This window comes from Melopsittacus undulatus, chromosome 5, assembly GCF_012275295.1.
Source record: "Melopsittacus undulatus isolate bMelUnd1 chromosome 5, bMelUnd1.mat.Z, whole genome shotgun sequence".
NCBI lineage: Eukaryota > Metazoa > Chordata > Aves > Psittaciformes > Psittaculidae > Melopsittacus > Melopsittacus undulatus.
In genome coordinates, this window is record NC_047531.1 from 42,762,032 (window position 1) to 42,785,656 (window position 23,625).

The 23,625-nt window shown below is 42.2% G+C and overlaps 5 protein-coding genes across 6 annotated transcripts in view; 2 read left to right on the forward strand and 3 right to left on the reverse strand.

Annotated features, from left to right (window-relative positions):
- Positions 1-23,625, reverse strand: part of LOC101873521 (uncharacterized) — a 32,832-nt gene that overhangs the window by 3,910 nt on the left and 5,297 nt on the right. The window contains exon 4 of the mRNA XM_005150276.4: positions 965-973. Coding sequence (XP_005150333.2) covers positions 965-973 — 9 coding nt within the window. The remainder of the gene's footprint in view (positions 1-964; positions 974-23,625) is intronic.
- LOC101872740 (histone H2A.J) lies at positions 1,691-4,046 on the reverse strand. The gene has a single exon (XM_031050074.2). It carries the CDS (start codon positions 2,552-2,554, stop codon positions 2,165-2,167), a length of 390 nt encoding a protein of 129 aa, XP_030905934.1. The 5' UTR covers positions 2,555-4,046; the 3' UTR covers positions 1,691-2,164.
- On the forward strand, positions 2,797-3,621 carry LOC101867653 (histone H2B 1/2/3/4/6-like). The gene has a single exon (XM_013129343.2). It carries the CDS (start codon positions 2,876-2,878, stop codon positions 3,254-3,256), a length of 381 nt encoding a protein of 126 aa, XP_012984797.1. The 5' UTR covers positions 2,797-2,875; the 3' UTR covers positions 3,257-3,621.
- LOC101872574 (histone H1.10) lies at positions 4,397-5,317 on the reverse strand. Its single transcript, XM_005150270.3, has one exon. The coding sequence runs from the start codon at positions 5,288-5,290 to the stop codon at positions 4,625-4,627; it is 666 nt and encodes a 221-aa protein (XP_005150327.1). The 5' UTR covers positions 5,291-5,317; the 3' UTR covers positions 4,397-4,624.
- LOC101872911 (histone H4) overlaps positions 16,224-23,625 on the forward strand; it is a 40,711-nt gene continuing 33,309 nt past the window's right edge. The window contains exons 1-3 of one of the 2 annotated variants that reach the window (XM_013129342.3): positions 19,597-19,879; positions 20,248-20,288; positions 21,739-22,073. In XM_013129342.3, the coding sequence (XP_012984796.2) occupies positions 19,597-19,879; positions 20,248-20,288; positions 21,739-22,073 (659 nt within the window). Of the gene's footprint in view, positions 16,266-19,590; positions 19,909-20,247; positions 20,289-21,738; positions 22,074-23,625 lie in introns of those variants that run through there. The other variant, XM_034063235.1, reaches the window with a different exon arrangement.

The window sequence follows — 23,625 nt, forward strand, 5'->3', positions numbered from 1 at the left end:
ATAACATATTTGTGGACAGATGCCAAGAAGAATTTGGAGAAGTCCTGGACTTACTTTCACACTCAGAGAAGTGTAAAGCCCTCTCCTGTGGTACCAATTCTGATTTCCATGCAGGGGAGTTTTCTTTCACAGAGAAATCACATTCCTAGATACAGATAGCCCCACAGTCTTTCTCTGGGATTTTACTGTTTTGATCTAGAGATACACACTTGTGGCACAGAAAGCCCATTTTATCCTGGGCTGCATAAAAAGCACCCTGGACAGTAGGTCAAGGGAGGATCTTCTCCCCTTCTACTAATTTCTTGTGAGATCTCACCTGGTGGACTGCATCCAGCTCTGGGGTTCCCAACACGAGGAACACATGGCCCTGTTAGAGGAGGTCCAGAGGAGAGTCCCAGAAATTATTAGAGGGCTGGAACAGCTCTCCTGTGAAGAAGGAGTGGGAGAATTGCAGTTGTTCAACCTAGGCAAAAACAGGCTCTCGGGAAACCTTATATCAGTCTTTCAATATAAGACATCAGAGAGAGCCTTTTTACCAAGGCCTGCAGTGACAGGACAAGGGGGAACTGCCTTAAACCAAAAGAGGAGAGATTTAAATTAAATATTAGGATTTTTTTTTTCTTTTTTACTTATGAAGGTGGTAAGGCACTAGCACAGGTTACCCAGAGAAGCTGTGGCTGCCCCATACCTGGCAGCATTCAAAGCCATGTTGGACAGGGCTTTGAGCAACCTGGTCTAATGGAAGGTGTCCCTCACCATGGCAGGGGGATGGAACTGAATGTGCTTTAATGTCCCTTCTCACCCAAACCATTCTATGGCCTGAAATACATGTGAAGGAATCTGTTCTGGAAAAGACATTAAGAAGACTTGTGCATGTTAAAGCAGTCTTACTACAACTGCAATTGCTCAAGAAGAGGAGTGCCAAGTAGCTGCACCAAGTGAGAATCAACAACACAATGAAAACATTATGGCTCTAAGTTTACCTACTGGCAAACAAATCCTTAGGCAAGGTACCATCACCATACCAGGATAGTGTGATGCTCCAAACAGCTCTCCTCTATGCTTCTCTCCACAAATTATTCATGGTGTCCCAACTCTGATCGTGATACAGTTCTAGTAAAAAAAGCTTGTTATAGCTTGGGGGTGGGGAGGAGAGGCACAGGTATCTTGCTGTGTATGTGGCATTTTCTTCCCTCTAAGCTCCTTTTCCCCAGGGGATAAGGAGGGCAGAAGTGCTGCACAGGTAGGAGTTCTGGCCTCAATGCAAGGTGCTGCAGACCATCAGGTGCAGTTTCTAAGAACACCTTGGTAAGAGGAATCAGCTAAACAAGTCTTTCTCATTATTTATAGCAATGCATTTAAAGAGCTTTAACACTGTGCTCTTGGGCAATACCTGAGCCAACAATAAAGATGAATTCAAATACTTTTGCTCACCATTAATTGATACAAGAGAAATAGTTATGCACAGCAAGACAATTAAAGGATGGCATATTGAAAAATCCTACTTAAAAAAGGATATATACTAGCATTACAAGAAATCTCCTCTTAATGGAAATGCTACATTATTGCTTTACAGTGCAGGTCCATCTAACTGAGGTTCTAGATCAAAATGAGCTATTTCCCTTAAAGCATTTTTTCATTTTGTTCCTAAGTCACAGGGAAGCTTTACAACTTTAAAAAGAACAATTGCCAACAAAGGAAGCCTTTATTTGTTTTTCGTATTTTTCTGGGTTTGGAACAGTATTTTCATACTATATAGTTTTTTGCACTCCCCCCCAGCTTTTTAGCACCCCAGCCCTCATGTTTTACACCATAAGTAGCCTGTTAAATCATGACAATTGAGCACACTGAACATCAGGAACGAACCTACCACAAAAAAAAAAGCCCAACAAAACCAATAACTCACCAAAAACATGATTAGCGGTCCTTCCTTACAAAGGATTCAAAGTTGGAATGCAAATATACCACCCCTTCGAGACTTAAGTTTGAAGGCTTTGCTGCAGAACATCGTATTGCTTAACACACTCAGTACATAGAAAACAGCATGAGAACTTTCATAAAGCAAGCAATACAACTCTTTTCTGACTGTGTGGGTGGCTCTGAAAAGAGCCTTTGGGTTATAAAATTGTATTTAAAGAGGTCTGAGATACTTGATTTTCTGAGTTTACTTGCTTTTAGCCTTATGGCTCTCAGTCTTCTTGGGCAGCAGCACGGCCTGGATGTTCGGCAGCACACCACCCTGCGCGATCGTCACCTTGCCCAGCAGCTTGTTGAGCTCCTCGTCGTTGCGGATGGCGAGTTGCAGGTGCCGCGGGATGATGCGCGTCTTCTTGTTGTCGCGGGCCGCGTTCCCCGCCAGCTCCAGGATTTCGGCCGTCAGGTACTCCAATACAGCCGCCATATAAACAGGAGCTCCAGCACCGACCCGCTCCGCGTAGTTGCCTTTGCGCAGAAGACGGTGGACACGACCTACAGGAAACTGCAATCCAGCCCGAGACGACCGCGATTTGGCCTTAGCTCGTACTTTACCCCCTTGTTTGCCACGACCAGACATACTTTCGTCGCTTAAAACTACTTACTCAGAATCCTCGAATACAATCGACAACTGCCCTAGAGGCACTGGTCTTCCCTTTTTATCCCTTCCCAGGGAGGAATTAGCGTTTGATGATTGGCTGGAAACGTCCATTGCTTAGACAACCAATGAGACGAGGGATCATATTTTAACCAATCAGCGGCAAGAATATGCCTACTTGCTAGAAGATCCAATCGAATTGAACGAGTTGAAGGCTTAGTGTTTGCATAGCGGCCCTATAAGTAGAGAGCTCTGCCGCTACTTTGTTATCCTGTTCTGAGAAAGTGAGCAAGTGCTGGTAAGATGCCGGAGCCGGTTAAGTCTGCTCCTGCTCCTAAGAAAGGTTCTAAGAAGGCGGTGACTAAAACACAGAAGAAAGGCGACAAAAAGCGTAAGAAGAGCCGCAAGGAGAGTTACTCCATCTACGTGTACAAGGTACTGAAGCAGGTGCACCCCGACACTGGTATTTCATCCAAGGCCATGGGCATCATGAACTCCTTCGTCAACGACATCTTCGAGCGCATCGCTGGCGAAGCCTCGCGCTTAGCACACTACAACAAGCGTTCCACCATCACTTCTCGGGAGATCCAGACGGCCGTGCGGCTCTTGCTGCCGGGAGAGCTGGCCAAGCACGCAGTCTCCGAGGGCACCAAGGCTGTCACCAAGTACACTAGTTCAAAGTAGAGCACCTCAGAGCGACAGTTTCAATTCAAAGGCTCTTTTAAGAGCCATCCTACATACTCCTTAGAAGAGCTTTAGCACAGTTAGTGTCTCGGGCGTCTTGGGTGTACAAAACGTGGTTGTAAAATGCTAAATTCAAGTTAAAGTGCAACTGTTCAATCAGTCATAACTTCTTGCAATTGCTAATAATGTCTCAAAACCTTGAATAAAGTTCAGTTATTTGTGACTACATAAATGCTGACTTCCAATTTTTTCAGTAAATGTAAGCGGTGTTGTGAATCAGTACAGTAATGATTTAGGATGTGTTGCATTATACATTCCATCATCAATGGGAAAGACTTTCACATAGCTTGAACTTGGTAAATTAATGCACGGACACCCCAAAAATAGGATTAGTGAAATAAATGCGCCATTTTTGCACAGTTGTCACTAGGCGGATAGTCCAGGACAAGACAAAAAGCAGCCTTGTAGATCGGAAGACAGACAAGAAGACTATGGGAAGCGAGGATACCTCAGACGGGGTAGGTGCGCTTGCAAAAGGAGCTCATAACGCCAAGAGCGGAGCCGGCGCGGGAAGCGCGGGCTTTTCGAATTTACCCAATTGCCCAATAAGCGAAAGCGGATTCTCCCATCAGCCAATCAGAACGGGACGCCGCGGCACAGCCAAGCCACTGTGGAGCAAGTTGTTCGGCATCTTCTACTGCCGCGGAAGCACCTCCGGCAAAGCGCCCTGCCAGCAGCGGCTGAAGATAGCTGCCCGGAAAAGCCCGTGCCGCTCCGACTGCACCACCACTAGGCCAGCAGGGTGCAGAAGAGGACCGCTGATAGCTTTACTCGCACAACTCCCCCCCTCCCTCCCCCCGGCAGTCTCCGTCTGGAAAAGCAGGTCGGAGAAGTCACGCAAAAATTCAGACCTGCCCCACGACAGCGCTGCCAAGCGGATAGGTCACTGCCAAGGAAACACAGGAGCTGCGCCGATAGTTCCCGGGTACGGCCACCGAGGGGTGTGGCCGTCGCCCCCAGGCTGCTACTAACCGCGCTGGTTAAAATCGCCGAAAAAACCCTCCACGCCCCAGAGCGAAACCCGCCCTAAGCAGTCCCTTTAACCCTCTTGCGGTGCTCAAAAAGTCAGCCTTTAGAAAGTGTTTTCGCAGGAAATACAACCTTTATTTTTCCAAGTCTTAGCATAACCACGGTCGGAAGTTTAGCGTCCCATCCAATCCACAGACGAACGTCCCACACGGATAGTGGCGTGTGGTTACCTCTGCTGCAGGCACGGACCTCGGCGAAGGAGTGCATCAGCCCTTTTTGGGACAATAGTGGGTGGCTCTTAAAAGAGCCGTTGGGTTTCAGTTTTTCCACTTCAATACTTCACTTCTTGGGCGCCGCCTTCCTTGCCTTGGCTGCTTTCGGCTTAGCTGCCCTGGGCTTAGCTGCTTTGGGCTTCACCGCCTTTGCCTTGGCTGGACTCTTTGCTGCTGTCGCCGCCTTCTTAGGCTTGGCAGCCTTAGTCGCTTTTTTGGGGCTCTTCGCTGCCTTCTTGACCGCGGCAGCGGCCGGTTTCTTCACTTTTTTGGGGCTCTTCTTCACTGCCGCAGCTTTCTTGGGCTTCTTGGCAGCGCTGACAGGCTTCTTGACCGCTGGCTTTCTGGGCTTGGCTGCGGCCGTCCTTTTCTTGGGGGCTTTTTCTTTCACCTCTCCCGGCTTCTTACTAAGGCGGAAAGAGCCGGAGGCACCGGTGCCCTTGGTCTGCACTAGAGTACCTTTGTTGACGAGGCTCTTGAGCCCCAGCTTGATGCGGCTGTTGTTCTTCTCTACATCGTAGCCACCGGCAGCAAGCGTCTTCTTGAGCGCGGCGAGGGAGAGTCCCTTGCGCTCCTTGGAGGCCGACACAGCCTTGGTGATCAGCTCGGTGACGCTAGGACCAGCAGGCTTTCGGGCTTTGGAGCCGCCCGCCGCTTTCTTCGGCTTCTTGGCGGCTGCTTTGGAGACGGGGGCAGCGACAGCGGGAGCGGCGGCTGGAGCAGTCTCCGACATCGCTGCAGAGACTTCTTCCTAATCAAAAGAAAGTAATTGGGCTACAGTAACCCCGATGCCTGAATTTATAGCGAAGCGGTGATCTGTGATTGGTGCTTTGCAGAGCCCGCCTAACTGTTAGCCAGGAAGAGCTTTTAGTCAGCCGAGTCTGTGTTTCTTTGGAGTTATAAATTCGTATTTTTTGTAAACTGCGTGCCATGAAATCACCCCAGTTTCTTCGGGCGGTGAAAAGAAGAGGGTGGACTTTAATTCTGGAGAATTTCTTGCTCTTGGGACCCCAGATGAGAGAGAAAAGATGTGTTTAACCCCGCGTTGTGAAGCCAGAGAGACCCCGGGAACGGCAAACTTTTGTTTTTCCTTCTAAATTTTAATAAACCCAGTAGAAAAAAAGTCTCCACCGTATTGCAGACTTATTCTTTAGGGGGTTTTATCCAGATTAGAACAGAAACCGAGGGGGCAGTTTCAATATTTTTGTCGTAAATTGATTTCAAAGAGAAGGAAGTAACACAATTTCATGACTGAGCGTTGAATATGGATAAAGATTCGGCTCCCTTAACCATATCTTTAACTATTAAGGATACCGTATTTCTACAGAATTTCCTCTTCTGGGAAAATAAGAGATCTTCAAAGGAATATATGTACTGTTGAAAAGTGTCTGGAACTTGCAAGGGCTCTTCATTTTTTGTGGTCTTCTGTAAGTGAATAACAAGATTTTGGTATTTTCACAAATTGTCTCTATTTGTAAAAGTAAGCTGCCCATGCTTAGTTAATGCATATAAATTCCGGATAAACTGCTAGTTTAATGCTTTCTTGCTTACATTACTCTATACTATTATTCTTTAAGACTTACGGAAACCAGAAACAGACTGGTAGAGGAAAAATAGCAAACAGCTATATATACACTAATATGATCTTAAGCTACTTAAACATTAATGGAAACAGCTGAAGCCCCTGGTCACCCCAAATAAATGAAATAATGTGAATATCTGGCCTATGTGAACCAAAAGCTTAAACCTCAATATTACCTATAAATACATGATACATCTTTTTTTTTCAAAAGATTTTATAAAACCTGCCATTCTCTTCTTTAAAGGAAAACACTCAGCAATTTAGGTTTTCATCCAAATCTTCAGAATATTGAAACATTTTTCAGACAATCCTCACAAATCAGAATCAGCTTTAATTATTATTATCCCACTTAATTTTTAAGACTCAGAAAGTGACAACAAAGATTACTTATTTTTTATGGACTTCAACGATTTTTTTTAATTAGTCAGAAGACAAAAGCCTCGATTGTCTTGTAATGAAAAAGAAGCCATTTTTTTATTATTTCCTTTGTTGAAAAAAAAAAACAAATTAAGCCCAAACGTAATATTTTGCCCTATTGTACTTTATAAAAAATTGTTATGAAAAATGTTAGTGGGCTATTTCAGCAAAGGAGTATCTCTTCTAGCATGGATAAACTAGAGATTCTGGAAGAAAAATAGTACTTGAAAAAGGCCTTGGCATTCTTTGTTTATTTATTTTTTTTTTCATATATTAAATGTTGAAAACACAGTTAAATTATATGTAATAGTAAGGAGCTTTAGTTGAAATGTGATAGTTTAAAATGGCAAATAAAAATAAGATACATTAGAATAACAAAAGTTAAAACAATGAACTACCACTGTTTTATATTCTTATAGATCTACCTTTATTTTGTTGTGTCCGCATGCAAGCCAGCTAATAAATACTTTGAAGCGGAGAAGGAGTGGAAGAAAAAAGCAAAGAAAAGGAAAAATTATGTTCTCTAGTACCCCACAGTAGGGACTAATGAGTGTACTGAGGTGAGCCAGGAGATCTGCCACACTTCCTGTGAGCATGATGCTGTTCCTACATAAGCAACAAAACCAAATCCACAATAGGCATAGAGTTTTAAGCTCAGGCTGGTAATTCAAATGATCAGCAGAAATATGTTTCTGAGAGGCAAAAATGCAGTTGCTCATTGGCAAAATGAAGGAATTATGCTCATTTTCCCAGGTTATTTGAATGGAAATGGCCAGAAAGCAGAATTTGAGTGTGATACAAAAGACAGATGAAGGAAAGCTTGTCATCTGTCTGGGTCTGATGAAAAAATCTGGGGATTTCAAGCAGCAGAATTTAGGACTTCTCCCACTTTCAGCTCTTGATGCATCCATGTAAATCTGCATGTCATTTAAATAGTTCCCTGCTCTCTGTTTTGAGCTACACTTCTGAAGTTCTTTGCTCTTCCCTAGTTGTTTGAGACACTGGAAGATCTGGCAGCTGGCATCCAGAATTATGTTTCAGCACCCTTTGTTGTATCTGTTCCTCAACCATCACACTGGCTTTTTTCTGCACAGACCATTATACCTGGCCTGCTTCTGAGCAGTGAAAATTTTCTTGATTTTATCAACCATTTCTTTAGTGGTATGAGGCAGTGTGAAAAGGAGAGTCATTTCTAGGTTTATTTCCCTGCCCTGCTCCCAGTAATGAAATGTTCTAGCTAATTAGATAAAATAAACTTGTCAGAAGCTTTGAACAATTCTCACTTTTGTATTGCTGGAAATAGCTGTTAAAGGCTACAATGGACCAAAATAACAGTTCTCAGTTTTTAGAGAGATCAATTACTATCTACCTTACAAATAGCATTGATACTGCCCTCTGCATTTTACAGATAAGAGAAAAACAAGCCTCCCACCACATAACTTAGAAAATTGGTAGGAGAGTATGAAACTTTTTTCAACACATTAGAGAAATTTGGAGAATTTTTCTTTGTGCCAAGCAGCATGACTTGAAAAACAAGTTTTGAGCATGAGCTGGTAATAACAATTGTTTACAGTTTCCATGTGAAGAGGCAAATGTTTAAATGTGACTTCTTTTATACTAAATTTCAATCAAACACCAGAGATTGGAACTTCTGGTTTTTAACTTTTCAAGCATGCTGTCCAAATGGAGGCTCTGTTCATCTCCTGCTCAGGACCTCAAACCAATTTCTTATGCCTCCTTAAGAGGCAAACCCTTACCTCCCCAAAACAGAAACTCATTTCTATTCATCATCACATAACATGTCCTGGCATCCTTCCTTGCCTAGCAGTACAGGTGCTAGTGCAGATTACAGACAGCCCTACAAAATGCCAGTGTATTTTCCAGTGCAAGGATCTTCAAAACAAAAATAGTTCACATATAACTTAGGAAGTCATTCCTAAAACTGTATAGCACAGAAAATACTTTTTTTGTTTTTTTTTCTTAACAAGACAGAAGCTCCACATGGAGGAGAAACAGCTTAGATGTTAGGCAAATAGAGGCAAATTAGACATTCAGGCTGCAGAAAAAGAACAATCTAGGTAAGCTGATTAGCCAAGTTTGGCTGAAGACCTACACTCATTTAATTACGTTAACTATTACTAACATAGCGAAGACCCAGAGAAATTATGAAGTTTTGATTGAAGCATGCTATCTTTCTGACAAAGAATGATTTTTCAGACATTCGGGTAATCACTCTCAATAGTAATAATAAAAAACTCCGTATGGAGACATTAGTCAAATTGCTGGCATGCTACAATTACATTGACAATACTGATTCAGCAGTTGAAAGGTTTATATAGTATGGAAGACTTAAGATGTCAAAAGACTGTCAGTAGTAAAGAAACCTGTATCCTTTTAAGATATGTACTTCAACTAAGCTACCAAAAATATACTGACAGATATTTGAGTGTTAGGGAAATCACATCTCCTAAAAAGAAGTATCTTGCCTTCTAATCTAACACCTAATGCAATAGGTCCCACCCGCACACTGGATGAAGGTTCAACTAGAGCAGGGAGACACTGTAACTTCTCCAGAAAGCCTGCTGCTGAAAAATAAGTAAGTAAGTAAATAAATAAATAAATAAATATCTTTTTTATGTTTAAGCTGAATTTTCTGTGTTTCAGTTTGTGCCCATTGACTTCTGTCATGGGGCAGTACTGCAAAGGCTCTGGTTCTGTCTGCTTTATTCAGATATCTGAACACATGGAAAAGACTCCTCTAAGCCTTTTCTTCTGGCTGAACACTCTCAGCTCTTTCAGCATCTCCTCATATGAGAGATACTACAGTCCCATAAGCAACTTTGTGGCCCTTCACTTGTCTCACTCTAGCTATATCCACATCTCTGTTGCACTGGGGAGCCCAGAATTTGACTCCAGATGGGTCTCACCAGTGCTTCTATCTCTCAGTACTATTTTGCAAACAATACTTCTCCAGGTTAATTTATGAAACCTATGTGCAGATTGGCTCTGAATGGCCCTAGCATAACTTTTTTAGTTCTGGTGGTTAAACAAAGGTAGCTTAAAAAAACATTGTTACCTCTCACACAGTCCTTAGTTTCAAGGCTTGTCATGACCAGTTTGGGCTCCCCTGATTCAGCTCAGTGAACATGTTGTCCATGGCTGTAGGACTTAAGGCTAGTTGGAATCTCAGCAAAACTTCCACTTTAAAAAAACATCCCTACATTCTGGGGTAATCAAAAAGTGAGGAGAGGTGACATTCCTGCCTGCTGTAACTGCTAAATGCTTGCTAACCAGCAAAAAAGAAGGGCTATGCATTTTAATGTATCAGCCTCAAAGTCTCCTTGTCTGTCCAGAAAATTACAGCCTAAATCATCAAAATCTTCCTTCCAGCTTATAAAAGCCTTTGAATCAGAGATCCTCTTATAAATAAATTTTATTTCTGTCCACCCATCTCTAAGACTGATAATTATCATTATTAGTAATAGTATACCTACGCACAGAAATCTCAGTTGAGCAGGATTTTTTCTACTTTGTTATGTGGAGTAGTTAACTTTGTGTTGTTTTCTGTTGAAGAAAAACAGGAAGCCAGTAAATGAAGAAAGACAAAGAAATATAGGTACCTACATGTAAAAGGCTGCAAAGATAACCCTACCTGGTGCCTGGAAATAAAATAAAATGTGATGTCTGAACCAGTGTTACATATTGTCTATTCTCCCAGGTGGACAACACAGTCAAATGGCAATTATTTTTTGTGAGTCATATTGCAAATACTGATTCAGAGATGAAAATCAAAACTAGGCCATCAACATAGAAAATCTACATCCTGCCACTTCGGTGGCACTCAGGATGTATATGTTATTAGATGTCGTTTCCTAAGCTATCAAAGGTTGTTGTAGCCCTTCATGCTGAGTGAAGGGAAACAGGATGCTGAAAGTTTACCAGTAGACCCAGCTATGCACCCAGGCCATACAGTCTCTTCATTAAGATACCTGAAAAACATGGGCAAGAACTAAGCACTTAAGTCATTCTGGGTTACAGATTTATGTATTGGCCAGATCATTCCTTCCACCCTGGGGAAGGAATACTGCATTGATAAGGAGTTGTACTAATTAGCAGCTCTGCCAAACTCAAGGAAGAATAAACTCAAGAATTTACAGTACTCAAAGCAGACATTGGTTTGTAGTATGCAAGGGAAGAAATTAAAACCATGTTTAACTGGCTTGCTCCAAAATTAACTTTAGAAAGAGTCTTAGTAAAGGATGTAATGTTTCCCTAGAGCTGGCTGATACAGTACAGGTTTTCCATCTGTTCCATTTTATTTACTTTTACAAAAATATTAGAAATAAAACTAATAATCAGGGAAACTTGGTCTAGCACCCCACACACACACAGAAAGTAGAAAATTATATTTAAATGTTTATGATTGTCAACTATAAAATTAAAATATTGTCTCAAACAGAGTTCTACAGGATCAGTCCTAGACATATTTATGATGTGATTTACAGCCTACAGGGCATGTATAGAAATGGTATAGGTACCAACAAGCAAATGAATTCTAGAATGACGGAGGACAGTTTATGTATTGAAAAATGCCTGATAAATTGGAGACACTGTATTCAAAAATATGTAAGAGACTTCACCTGGGAAGAAACATATCAGTTTTATGAATGTTAGACAGTAGCAGCTGATGAGCATCTGAGTAGATCTGGATCTTCAGATTATAGTTGTAAACTGACATTGAATCAGCAGCAGTATGTTACTAGGTGTTAGGAAAAGGAGACAGTGACAGCATCTACAACACAAATGAAGGTCTTCCTCTGTAGCCAGGGATGGTATAGTCTCACTTGGAGTTTTAGACCCAGTTTTTAGTACTGAACTTCAGGTAATGAGAAACAAATGTTAACAAAATACACAGAAGAGAGCAACAGTATCTATCAGAGAGACCTAGGAACTCTTCCATAATGGAAAGACACATATTGTTATACTTCTCTGACTCACAGACTTACAACCTCAAGTTTTTTCACAAACACTTAAAACGTGAAAAGGAAGGAAGGAAGTCATCTTTCTGTGGTATACATTGTAGGAAATACAAGAACTGATGTTCTTTGCTTCAGCAGATTAGCAGTAAGGAAATAATTTCTAATATGGAATAGAAAAGGTTACTTGGGAAATTAACAGGGTCTCCAAAAATCAGTGAGACTGAGTAACTAGATATAGTTACTATATATAGTATATATATAGATAGATATATATATCTATAGATATAGGCAGATATAAAATGGATATAGTTGACTCTTGCTGATGTGCTGCTGACGAGTGCAACAAAAAAAAACATTAGCATGTTTAGGTACTGGTAATTCTCACAGAACTATAGATAAGAGATTATAGGTGTGGACAAGTGAGGAATGTTGGATGCAGTTTAAGAATACTTTCAGAACTATCTCTCAAGGAATTCTCATTTGGGACCTGAGGAAGTACAGGCAGGATCAACAGGCTGTTAAATATCTGAAAACTAGAATAGGGTCAAAGAGCCATAGTTAACAATCTAGTGACTGTGGGCAATCAGTGAAGAATAGCCCAGGGATGAATACTTGATAATACTTGCTGTTTTCTGAAATTACATGGATGATAAGAGAGTACTGTACTTTTTGTAAGTTTTAGGAAGGGTAGACAGAGTCAAAGGTAAGGCATTGAATTAAAGAGACTTAAATAAACTGTAAGTATAAATAAAACCCTGTAAGCAGTTGGGGTTTCTAACCAAAGTATTTGGTTTTCCAACCAAGTATTACTGTAACAAAGACAAAGCACAGCAGTAGTGTCTGGAAGCACAATGCACGTCATCATTTCCCAGACTTAGCTTCCTCTAGAAACACAACCCAAGACAAAATTCAATACATTCCTACAGGGATGTCCACAGTAGATTCATTACATGGAAAACTATGCTCCAGAGAGACTGTTTGGACAAGTCAGTACTTCAGCTGCTATTAGGTACTCAGAACTCCATAAAAGCTGGCAGAATTCAACAGCAAAACTTCCTGCCCAGTGCAGCTCTGCAGGATCTCAGGCAAAGAGAGGAGCTGATCAGTCTCAGCTGTGCAAGGATCATTGCACTCAGGATGTTTTCATTATACCTCTTTCTATCTGAATCAATAGTCAATGTATCAGGTGACCTGTGCTGCTTTAAGTACCAGTTTAAAAAGCAGAATAAGGATTTAAAAGCAGTAGTCAAGTGTCAGCTGTGGTTGGTGAGTAGCTGGTTTGCTTTTTGCTGTCCCTTACTTGAATGCATGAGTAGATTTTCAAGGTGTGCTACAAAGCTCCAAGCTCCACAGGCTACCCAGATTCTGGGAAACACTTCTTGGCGAGGTCCTTTTGTGTCTTCCTTAAAAAAGTCCAGAGCCCTGGAAGGAAAACAGCATGGGCAGGAGGGCATCCCTTCCCTCCAGCTGCAGGTTATTGCCCCCATCCCTTCTCTCCAATGTCCTAAACCAGCTTCACATGAGTAACTGGGTATATTACACATGTATCTCCCCAGCACTCCAAACTTACTCTAGGAGTTCCTCTAGCCTTTCTTCACAGACTTATTCAGCTATACCAGCTATTCAGTGAGCCTGAAAGACTCCATCTTGTGGATGGTGTAGTGTGGGTGAGGCCCATCAGGCCTTCTCTTTCCAAGGCAGAAGGAAGCACACTCTCACTATTCCAGAGTCACGTTAGGCTGGGCACAAACAGTCCTGACAGCTGGCACATTGTGTGAAAGAAACACCTCAGAAAGTGTATTTCTGCAATTCTATCACAAACACTACTGATTTGAAAGGGACCCTGAAACATCTGGCCCTGTGAGGAGTAGGCATAACTGGTGGCAGGGCCATGTGAGTGCTTGGGTGTCAGTGCCTGCCAAGTGCAACATTCCTTCGGAAGTGCGTCTGCAGTGTCCCTTCCTGCAATCCTCTGTTGGAGACTAATCCTGTGATGTCATTTTCCATGAGGAAATGGCATTTGGCTCCTGCTGGTTTACAGAGCAACATGGCAGTGACTCAGACAACAGGCACTTGCCCTTGACCACAGCTGGCATAGTGCAAGGGAAGCAAGATGGCTTCTGGAAGATCTGTGAGAAACCACTCTCTGTGCATAAAGATTTCATCCTTAAGGGTCAGCCTAGGCTGCTGGACTATGACAGAGGTCTTGTCTTAGTTTATCAGTCCCTGTGTAGTTTATGAACTTGGGAGCAAGAAGGCTGAAAACAATCCAAACCAGGGTTGCAGCCCAATCTTTTGCATCTTTGATTGAGAGGAGCCTTTAAATAAAAAAGTAAGAATGGGTGTCTCAACCTCTGGCTGTCTCAACTGGCCAGGAGAGGGGAGGTGAGAGATGCATGAGGAGTTTAATGTTTAATAACAAATTTCCTTATTAAGCATGACATGGGATTTTGATTTAGTGGAGTGATTCAGCAATGTGCTGAAATCACATCATAAGGATAATAGAGCATCTGCAATATACAGTTGAATCATAGCATAAACATGATTCTTGTTACTGGTCTCTATATGTTCATTGTTTCAATGCTGGTCCTCCCCAGTTCCTGGAAAGGGAAATATTGGGTAGCACCTCAAGACCATTGCTTTTTTCAAACTTTTATTTCTTGTCCAGTTTGTATACTTTATGTTGGGTTGACTCACAAAGCACTGTCCCCAGGCTTTTCCCATCCTTATGGTGGTCTGGCTTGCTCAGGAAAACATTACTAGCTGTCTGAGGGAACCTGATGATTCACTGGTGCAGTGTCTTATCTAAAAACATGGCAATCCTCCAGTCTCCCTGGTGTTGAGATAAATGAAGCTTTCTTTACAGTACATTATTCCTCAGACTCATTGTCTTTTTGCCCTTCTCCTCTGAGCTGCCCTCCACTATATTGGTGCGCTGGTCTGTCAAAAGTGCACAGGTTTTTGGTATAAGGGAGCAATTTGTTTCTTTCCCTCAGATAGTCCAGATGGGATCCATTGTTTTCAGGGTGGTAGATCATAGGAGTGTGGTGACAGCACAAAAGCAGGGGTCTGTACAGCTTGCCTCATTCACAAAGGACAGATTGCAATTCCATTCTGCCTTTCAAAGTGACAGAATGTTTCAAATATGGAATGAAGCACCAACTGCCAGTGAGTGGAAAGCAGAGGGAGTACGAAAACTTATCCAATACTCATACGATATTCAAAACAACTACTTTGAAAATATACAAATAGCTTTCCAGAAAATTATTTATGAATATTCTTACAATATAATTTCTGACAGTAAATTTTTGCCAAATATTGACCTAAAACTTGAAGTCTGAAGTTCTGTTGGCATTTCATGGATGATGCTTTTTAAGTCAGGATTAAATAAATAAGTGCATATTCTAATTACTCACCTTGAAGTTATTGATACAGATACAATGCCCTTCAGAAGTACTATCCTATTGTCCTAGACCCTAAACATATGTGAAAAACACCACATTTGTTACCTACAGAATGCAAAGCCAGAATATAAACTAGGCAGCTAAATACTTAACAAATAAAAACCAAAAAATGACTGTAAATATCCTGGGGATAGACAGCGAGATTTATCAGTGCATTAGAGGCATAGTAATTTGCCTCTATCTTGCAAAATTAAATCTGTCTTGATTTCATCTTGATGTGAATCTGTCCTTAGTCTGCATATGTGCTCAGTGAAAAAAAACATCAAGTGCTTTTGCTTTAGCATTGTCATTAGAAAGCATGGGTAGGGATTGGGGAGCAGAAACGTAGGGGCATTGAAATTTGGTTTTCTGTCTCTAGTGAGGTGCTAGTAAGTGAAGAAAGGAAAGTCACAATTTCAAACAAACAAGCAAACAAACCAAACCAACAACAACAAAGCATCACGCACACTAAAAAAAAAGTAACAAAACAAAAAACTAAACTGCAAAACTATTTATAATAAATCTTTAGTGTAGGTGCAACAGCAAAGGTTTGAGTTTGTCTTCTGTTTTGTGACCTGTCAGTTCTGTACAAATAAGAACTGTTCAAATGTGATATATTTTTTAAGCTCAAATATCATATTTGCTCACCTGTTCACTCCTCCCAAGAAGAGAAAGAAAGTATGATTAAGAATACACCAAATATGAGGAGACTCTGCATTATTTCTGTGTATTCCTGTCATGGGTTGAGCAGTGGCAGTCATTTTCTCTCCTGCTTGTAGCTGGTGCAGTGCTGTGTTCTGACTTCTGGGCTGGGAGAAGTTGCTTGGTGGCAAGTATGTTTTGGGGGTGTTTTTGTTCAAGGCGTTTTCTGAGCACGTGCTCTGCCGGGGAGGAGGGGAGGCCTGGAGGAAGGAGAGAGAGGACACCTGACCCAGGCTAGCCAACGAGGTATTCCATACCATAGCACGTGATGCCCAGGATGCAACTGGGAGAGAGAGCTGGAGGGGTGGAGCTCTGGGGGTAAGATGGAGGAGGGAGCACGCAGTGCTCGGCCGGGCAGGGTGGAGTGAGTTATGGGTCGGTGGCTGGTGGGGTGTTGTATTCTCTTCACTTGTTGTTTGCTGTATCATTATTATTTGTAGTAGTAGTGGCAGTAGTGATTTGTGTTATACCTTAGCTATTAAACTGATCTTACCTCAATCTGTGGGGGCTACATTCTGGTTTAAACCACGACAATTCCTCTTCATGTCTGCAGCAGGAAACACAATTGCTACACGTAAAAGCTGTGTATGTCTCTGCTGGTTGAACAACGTAAGAGGGGAAAACCAAAAATCATTGCTATGTTTCCCAATATACTCCTTTTCCGAAACTGTGCAGATTAGTTAATGAGAAAAAAAATCATCTAAATCATATTTATCTTCCAAAAAAACCCCCAAACCAAACCCCAAAATCAAGCCATGAAACAAACAAAATAGAATAAAATAAAATAAAATAAAATAAGTAAAATAATAAAAAATACATGGTTTTAATATTGACCATGAAAACATCTATGGCCATTTTTAGAAACAGTATCTGAGATGACAGAATAACAAACACCTCTCTTAAGATTTTAATAGGACCATAAAAAGCAAAACACTCCTTTGTTTTTTTTTTGATGTAGTACAATTCCGTCAGTATTACATGACTAAGGAATCTACTTTTTCCCAATTTGGTAGCACAAGAAAGATAAATTGTGAATTATATATTCCAATAAGGCAGTTTAAAAGATTATGAAATAATTGTGTTTTCATTTCATACAAAAAAAGAAAAGAAGAAAACAAAATTATCATAGAGTCCTAGAATCATAGAATTATGTTAGGTTTGGAAAGGACCTTAACTTCATCTAGTTCCAGCTCCACTGCCATGAGCAGGGATGTCTCACACTAGATCATGTCACCCAAGGCTCTGTCCAACCTGGCCTTGAATACTGCCAGTGATGGAGCATTCACAACTTCCTTGGGCAACCTGTGCCAGTGCCTCACCACCCTTATAGTAAAGAACTTCTTCCTTATATTTCACCTGAACTTCGCCTGTTTAAGTTTTTCTCATCACCCCTTCTCTTATTGCTACAGCACCTGATGAAAAGTCCCAACATCCTTGTAGGACCTCTTGAGATATTGAAAAGATGCTGTGACATCTCCACTCAGCTTTTCTTCTCCAGGTTGATCAGCCCAAACTTTCTTAGCCTGTCTTCATACAGGTGGAGGTCCAGCCCCTGGTCATCCCTGTGGCCTCTTCTGGACTTGCTCCAACAGCTCCATGTCCCTTTTTATGTTGAGGACACAAGAACTGCACATGGTACTCCAAATGAGGTCTCACAAGAGCAGAGTAGAGGGGGAAGATCACCTCCGTTGACCTGCTGATCACACTCCCTTTGATGCAGCCCAGCACATGGCTGGTTTCTGGGTTGTGAGCATACACTGAAGCTTGCTATGTTCAGTTTTTCATCCACCAACACTCCCAAGTCCTTCTCCACTCAACTTGCAGGTTTGCTTGGGATTGCCCTGACACAAGTGTAGGACCTTGCACAGTCAGGACTGTTTATGCCCAGTCTTTGCACATTGTTGAACTTCATGAGGTTCACATTGGCCACTTCTCAAGTGTGTCAAGGTACCTCTGGATGGCATCTGGTCCCTCCAGTGTACCAACAACCACACAGCCTGGTGTCATCAGCAAACTTGCTGAGGGCGCACTCAACCCCACTGTCCATGTCACTGACAGAGATGTTAAACAGGATTAGTCCCAAAAACTGACCACTGAGAGACACCACTTATTATCAGTCTCCAACTGGAGATTGAGCCATTGTCCACAACTCTTTGCATGGGGATATCTAGCCAATTCTTTATCCACTGAGTGGTCCACCTATCAAATTGACGTCTTTCTAGTTTAGAGGCAAGGATGTAATGTGGGACAGGGTTGAACGCCTTACATGAGTCCAGGTAGACAACATCAACTCTTCTGCCCCTGTCCATCAGTTCTGCAGACCCATCAGAGAAGGCCACCAAATTGGTTAGGCAGGATTTGCCCCTAGTGAAGCCATGCTGGCTGTCACCAAGCACCTTGTTGTTTTTCATGTGCCTTAGCATGCCTTCCAGGAGAATCTGCTCCAACGTTTTGCCAGGCACAGAGGTGAGACCTACTGGTCTATAGCTCTGTGGGTCTTTCATTTTCCTCTCTGGACAATGAGGGTTATATTTCCCTTTTTCCAGTACTTGGGAACTTCATCTGAATGCCGTGATTTTTCAAGTATGATGGCCAGTGGCTTAGCACCTTCATTTGGCAGCTCCTTCAGGACCCGCAAATGGATTTCATTAGGTCCCATGGTCTCATGCACATTCAGGTTCTTAAGATGATCTTGAACCTGATTCTGCCCTACAGTGGGCCTAAGGTCTTCATTCTCACAGTCCCTGCATCTGCCTTCCAGGACTTGAGTGGTCTGGTAAGAAAACTTGCTAGTGAAGACCAAGGCAAAGAACCTCAGCCTTCTTCAAATCCAGGGATCTCCTGTTTCCTTCTGGAGAGGGCCCACATTATCCCTAGTCTATCTTTTGTAATCAATATACCTGTAGAATTCTTTCCTGTTATTACACTTAGAACTTCTCCACCACGTCCCCATAAAATGAAACTATTCTTTATGTGTTAGTCTAGCAGCTATTCCAGCTCAGGATGTTCTTATTCTGTGACATTTGTGATGATCTCCTACAAAGATTGCTCCTTACTTTCTTAAATACTAGTTCAGAATCTAATGTTTCCAATATAGATTTAGACCCAGAAAAGAACAGATAAAGTTTGAAAAGCTTGATCTGCAGTACAAAAGAAAGCTGATTTTCTTAGTAATAAAGGTAATAGTAATTTAAATCTGTAGTGATGATACAGGAAAATTTGTAAAATCAAACAAACAAAAATCTCCACAGCAGTAACTCCAAAATGAGCAAAATTAGTAAAAGTTACAACCTAATATAAAGGTAATGATATAACAAAAAAATTCTATTCCACCTTCTGGTTAATATGTGCTTAGAGACTCAAAAGTGCTTGTGTAAAAATTAGAAAAGAGTATCACTTCTCATTTAAGAAATGCGATGTAGAAAGCAAAATACAAACTAAATATATTAGAAAACCTGACAGCACAGACGCTGTGGAATATTTACTAAATCCAGTAAGAAATATCAAAACATTAAAGAAAAGTTTCTAGAACTTGGAATACAAATAAAGAAAAGAAGGTTAATGAACAACAGCGTGAAAATAATCAGAAACTGCAGTAATTCAAACAAAACTCAGTCAATAAAAGAACACGAGACACACATATAGGTAGAGAAATTGGTTTATACTAATCCAAGAAGGGGGAAAGAGCGTTCCAACAGTTACGAACATGCACGTCGCTGGGATTTTTCGGACGGGGGTGGTAGTGTAATAGCAAATAATAGGATTCGGTACTCCAATCACGAGCTGTGACACAGTCGAAAAACCAAGAAGGGAGCCACGCCCCTGCTCTCTGCAGTCCCCAACCAGGTCGGATCGCAGCACATAAGAGAGAGGCGCTGTGACGCTATTGCTGTATTGTCTGTTTTTAAAGTTGATAATGTCAGGCAGAGGCAAAGGCGGGAAGGGGCTCGGTAAGGGCGGCGCCAAGCGCCACCGTAAAGTGCTGCGCGACAACATCCAGGGCATCACCAAGCCGGCCATCCGCCGCTTGGCTCGGCGTGGCGGCGTGAAGCGCATCTCGGGGCTCATCTACGAGGAGACGCGCGGCGTCTTGAAAGTCTTTTTGGAGAACGTGATCCGCGATGCCGTCACCTATACCGAGCACGCCAAGAGAAAGACGGTGACAGCCATGGACGTGGTCTATGCTCTGAAGCGCCAGGGTCGCACTCTCTATGGCTTTGGTGGTTAAAGCTTTCTGTTCCCAGGACATTTTACGAACTTAACTCAAAGGCTCTTTTAAGAGCCGCCCACTTAAACTGCAAAAGAGCTGTGTTGCTTCAAACCTCGTGAATGAAATAGTGAATGAAAAGCAATATTCTTACACTGTTCCCATTGAAAAAATATTTTTTTACTTGTAATCTGCTATGCAGGCACCTCTGGTGTGTAAGTACTTAAAAATTAACTGAATGTACTGCTATTATGTTTGGGGTGCTTAGTTAAGAGAATCAGCAAACATACAAAGTATTGGTTTCAGTATTAGCGTATTTGGGAAACTAAAAGCTTTTTTTACTTTTTGTAAAATCAACAGGGAAACAGTCTAAAATTGTGCTCCCTTTTCGATCTGGTAAGCTGGCCCAGCTCAGAGGCAGGTCTGCATTGCCCTGGGAGCATCTCACATTGCTGTGTGGTGGTTTTTTTTTTTTTTTTTTTTTTGTTAAGGTGTTAACTTTTTGCTAAGTTTTTAACAGCAGCAGTGGTACTTACTGTTTTTAAACTGCTAATAACTAATGGTGCTTGGCACATGGAAAGGTGCGGATGCTGGATCGGAGGTGCCACATCTGCTTTGCCCCCCTGAGCCCTGTCTTAATAAAATTTTAAATAATCTTTTTTTTCAAATGTGGTAGGGTTGGGGGGGGGGGGAAGGGGGTTCGGGCTTTTTTTCTTTGGGGGGGGGGGGTTGTTTTTGGGGTTTTTTTTTAAGAAGTAACTGTTATTGTGGAAGGTGTCCCTGACAGTGGCAGAGGGATTGTAACTATATGATCATTATGGTTCCTCCAAACCATTTGATGATTCTGTGACTATATTCTTCCTATGACTGGTGTGGCTGAAGTTCGGGAAGCTGCTCCATGCAACCCTGTGATGTTCTCCATGCCCTGCATCAGCACCAGCCCTCCTAGATCCAGAAGCCCGTCTGCTCGGGCCTCAAGAATAATGCTCATAGGCAGGGAAATGCTTCTTGGGGGGGGGGGGGGGGGGAAACAGCAGGAATATGCAGCAGGGTAACCAGAAAGATCATGGACTAGAAAATCTGGATTCCAGTGAGCAACAACTCATGTGCTGAAACAGTTTCATGTGCTGAAAGAAATTCGTAAGTTGTGGAATGCACTATTCCTTGCATTAGTGCATTTCACGTGCAGTTTCTCTCAGTCCAAGAGTATTTCCCATATGAACTGAAGCAGTACTTTTTAGTATGTGTAAATTAAAATGAAAATACTTAAAAAAAAATCCCAGGGTGTTTTGGGATGTGAGGGTGAGGGGGGGAAAACCCAGAGAAACAAACCACAAACCAGTCTCCACAAATACATCCACACCCTGGTAAAAAAAAGTGTGCTTTTGAAGTATCCAAAAGCAAAAAAATACGGTTATCAAGATCCCTAATAAGGAGAGCCTGTACAGCAGCTATTTTTTAAAGCTCAATTCCTGGTGCATTTAGGAGAAAGACAACATTAACCTTCTGTTCGCTCAAGGCAGCGTAATTTAAAATTAAGCATTTACGTTTGGAAAGATTTCCTCTAAATGTTTTAATTTGTGAGACAACTATTGAAAAAATACTATAAGAAACAGACAAGATAGAAAACCATAGCGGCTACTCAAAGGTGGGGGAAGGGCCAGCGCCGATGGGCGGTTCCAGAATAGGCGCCCCTTCCAGGCGGGCTTTTCGAATTTTAAAAGATCCAATAGTAACGGCGCATTGCTAATCCTACTAGCCAATCAGAGAGGTGGACATGCTATAAATTCCGCCCAGCAGCGCTGTAACATCATTCAGAGGTAGCGGCTCCGGAAAGAGTTTTAATACGTTATTGCGATGGCCCGCACGAAGCAGACGGCGCGTAAGTCCACGGGCGGGAAGGCTCCCCGCAAGCAGCTGGCCACCAAGGCGGCCCGCAAGAGCGCGCCGGCCACGGGCGGCGTGAAGAAGCCGCATCGGTACCGTCCCGGCACGGTGGCGCTGCGCGAGATCCGGCGCTACCAGAAGTCGACGGAGCTGCTGATCCGCAAGCTGCCCTTCCAGCGCCTGGTGCGTGAGATAGCGCAGGACTTCAAGACCGACCTGCGCTTCCAGAGCTCTGCTGTAATGGCGCTGCAGGAGGCGAGCGAGGCCTACCTGGTGGGGCTCTTCGAGGACACCAACCTGTGTGCCATCCACGCTAAGCGCGTCACCATCATGCCCAAGGATATCCAGCTGGCGCGGCGCATTCGCGGTGAGCGTGCCTGAGGTTCTGCCGCAGATCCTCCTGTGACCCTGACCCTTTCTCATACCCTAAAGGCTCTTTTAAGAGCCACCACATCGCACAGAAGAGCTGTGACATGGCCTTAATTAATGTCTTGAGCGCATTTAGACATTTTAAAGTTTGTTTTTTATAGTGAAGTTGGGGATTCTTTTGGTTCTGTTTTATGGTGTTGTGTTTGTTTTTTGTGTGCGTGCTGTAGGGAGTTTTAGTCTTTATTTAGTTTGTATTCCCCACTTCTCTGCTCAGCTGATTACTTTAGACACCAAAAAGCTTTACAATAAGAAAAAGCAGTTCAATTTAAATTGTATTAGTACGCCTTCCTAAGCAGTTGCCTTAAACTGCTTGATTCTTTCGAGCAAGTGCCATGTGCTGTTTTAGTGAAAGGCTTGCAATACCTATATGAATATGCAGAGTATGTAACTGCACAAATCAGAAAAAATTATGAGACAATATAAGTAAAAATACTCTAAATAACAACACAACCCCCCCAAACCCAAGCTGAATACAGCAGACAGCCTGCAGTAATTTTCCCGTTTCTCCTCCTTGCTTCCTGTATTCCTTGAAATACTTTCATTTGCAATAGTTTTTATGGTGCTGTGCGGGCTTTTACCTTTAAACAATGTGGAAGGCATAATCTCCATTAATATTGGAAGATGGTCTTCAAGCTTCAGACAGTTTTTTATTAAAGGAAATTGGATATAAATATGCTCTGTAGGGTGCTCTTACTCAGATCTACTCTTAATATTGTAACACTGCTAGCTAGATACTCAAGTGCCCTATCTAAGTATCACATCAAGAAAAGAGAAGTGCTAAGATGAGAAGACTGATGCAATGGATTAAAATGAAAATTTCAATAAATTAGACTGTCATTTGTGTTCTTATTTTTTTTTTTTTTTTTGCTTTATGATTTTGAGGGAAGGCTGGAGCAGGGGTCAGAAAGAGCTTGGAAAAAGAAAACAGGCTGGTGGATGTTCCTCTGAAGTCCCCTCCCCTGTTTCACAAATGCATGGAGAATACAGGCACAAGGGAAAGTTTTGTGGATGTACTCTGGCATCAAAACAGGAAGGAGGAAAGGAAGGGGCTGTCAGGACCTGACAGCTTTGTAACTGCTGAAAAAACATGCTGATATGGTTTTGAGAACTAAGGACAAACGTTTTGTATTTTATAATAGACAAAAGGTGGAGCCATTAGAGGAAAACACATGAAATCAGAAAATCAAAACTTACTTGATTCAGTGAAGGCTTGTCATTAAGAAATAACAGTTAGCCCTTAGTTCACTTCAGTTTCTTGGCTGCTTGCGTCAAGTCCTGCAGACTCTGACTGCTTTATTATTCTAGAGAACTCATCTTCTCTATTTATTCACAAATAAAGCATTTGGATTACTATTTTTTCTTCTTTGTTGTCACAACACCTTCTCCATTGTCCTTGATAACAGAGTCTGGCCTATCCAACAT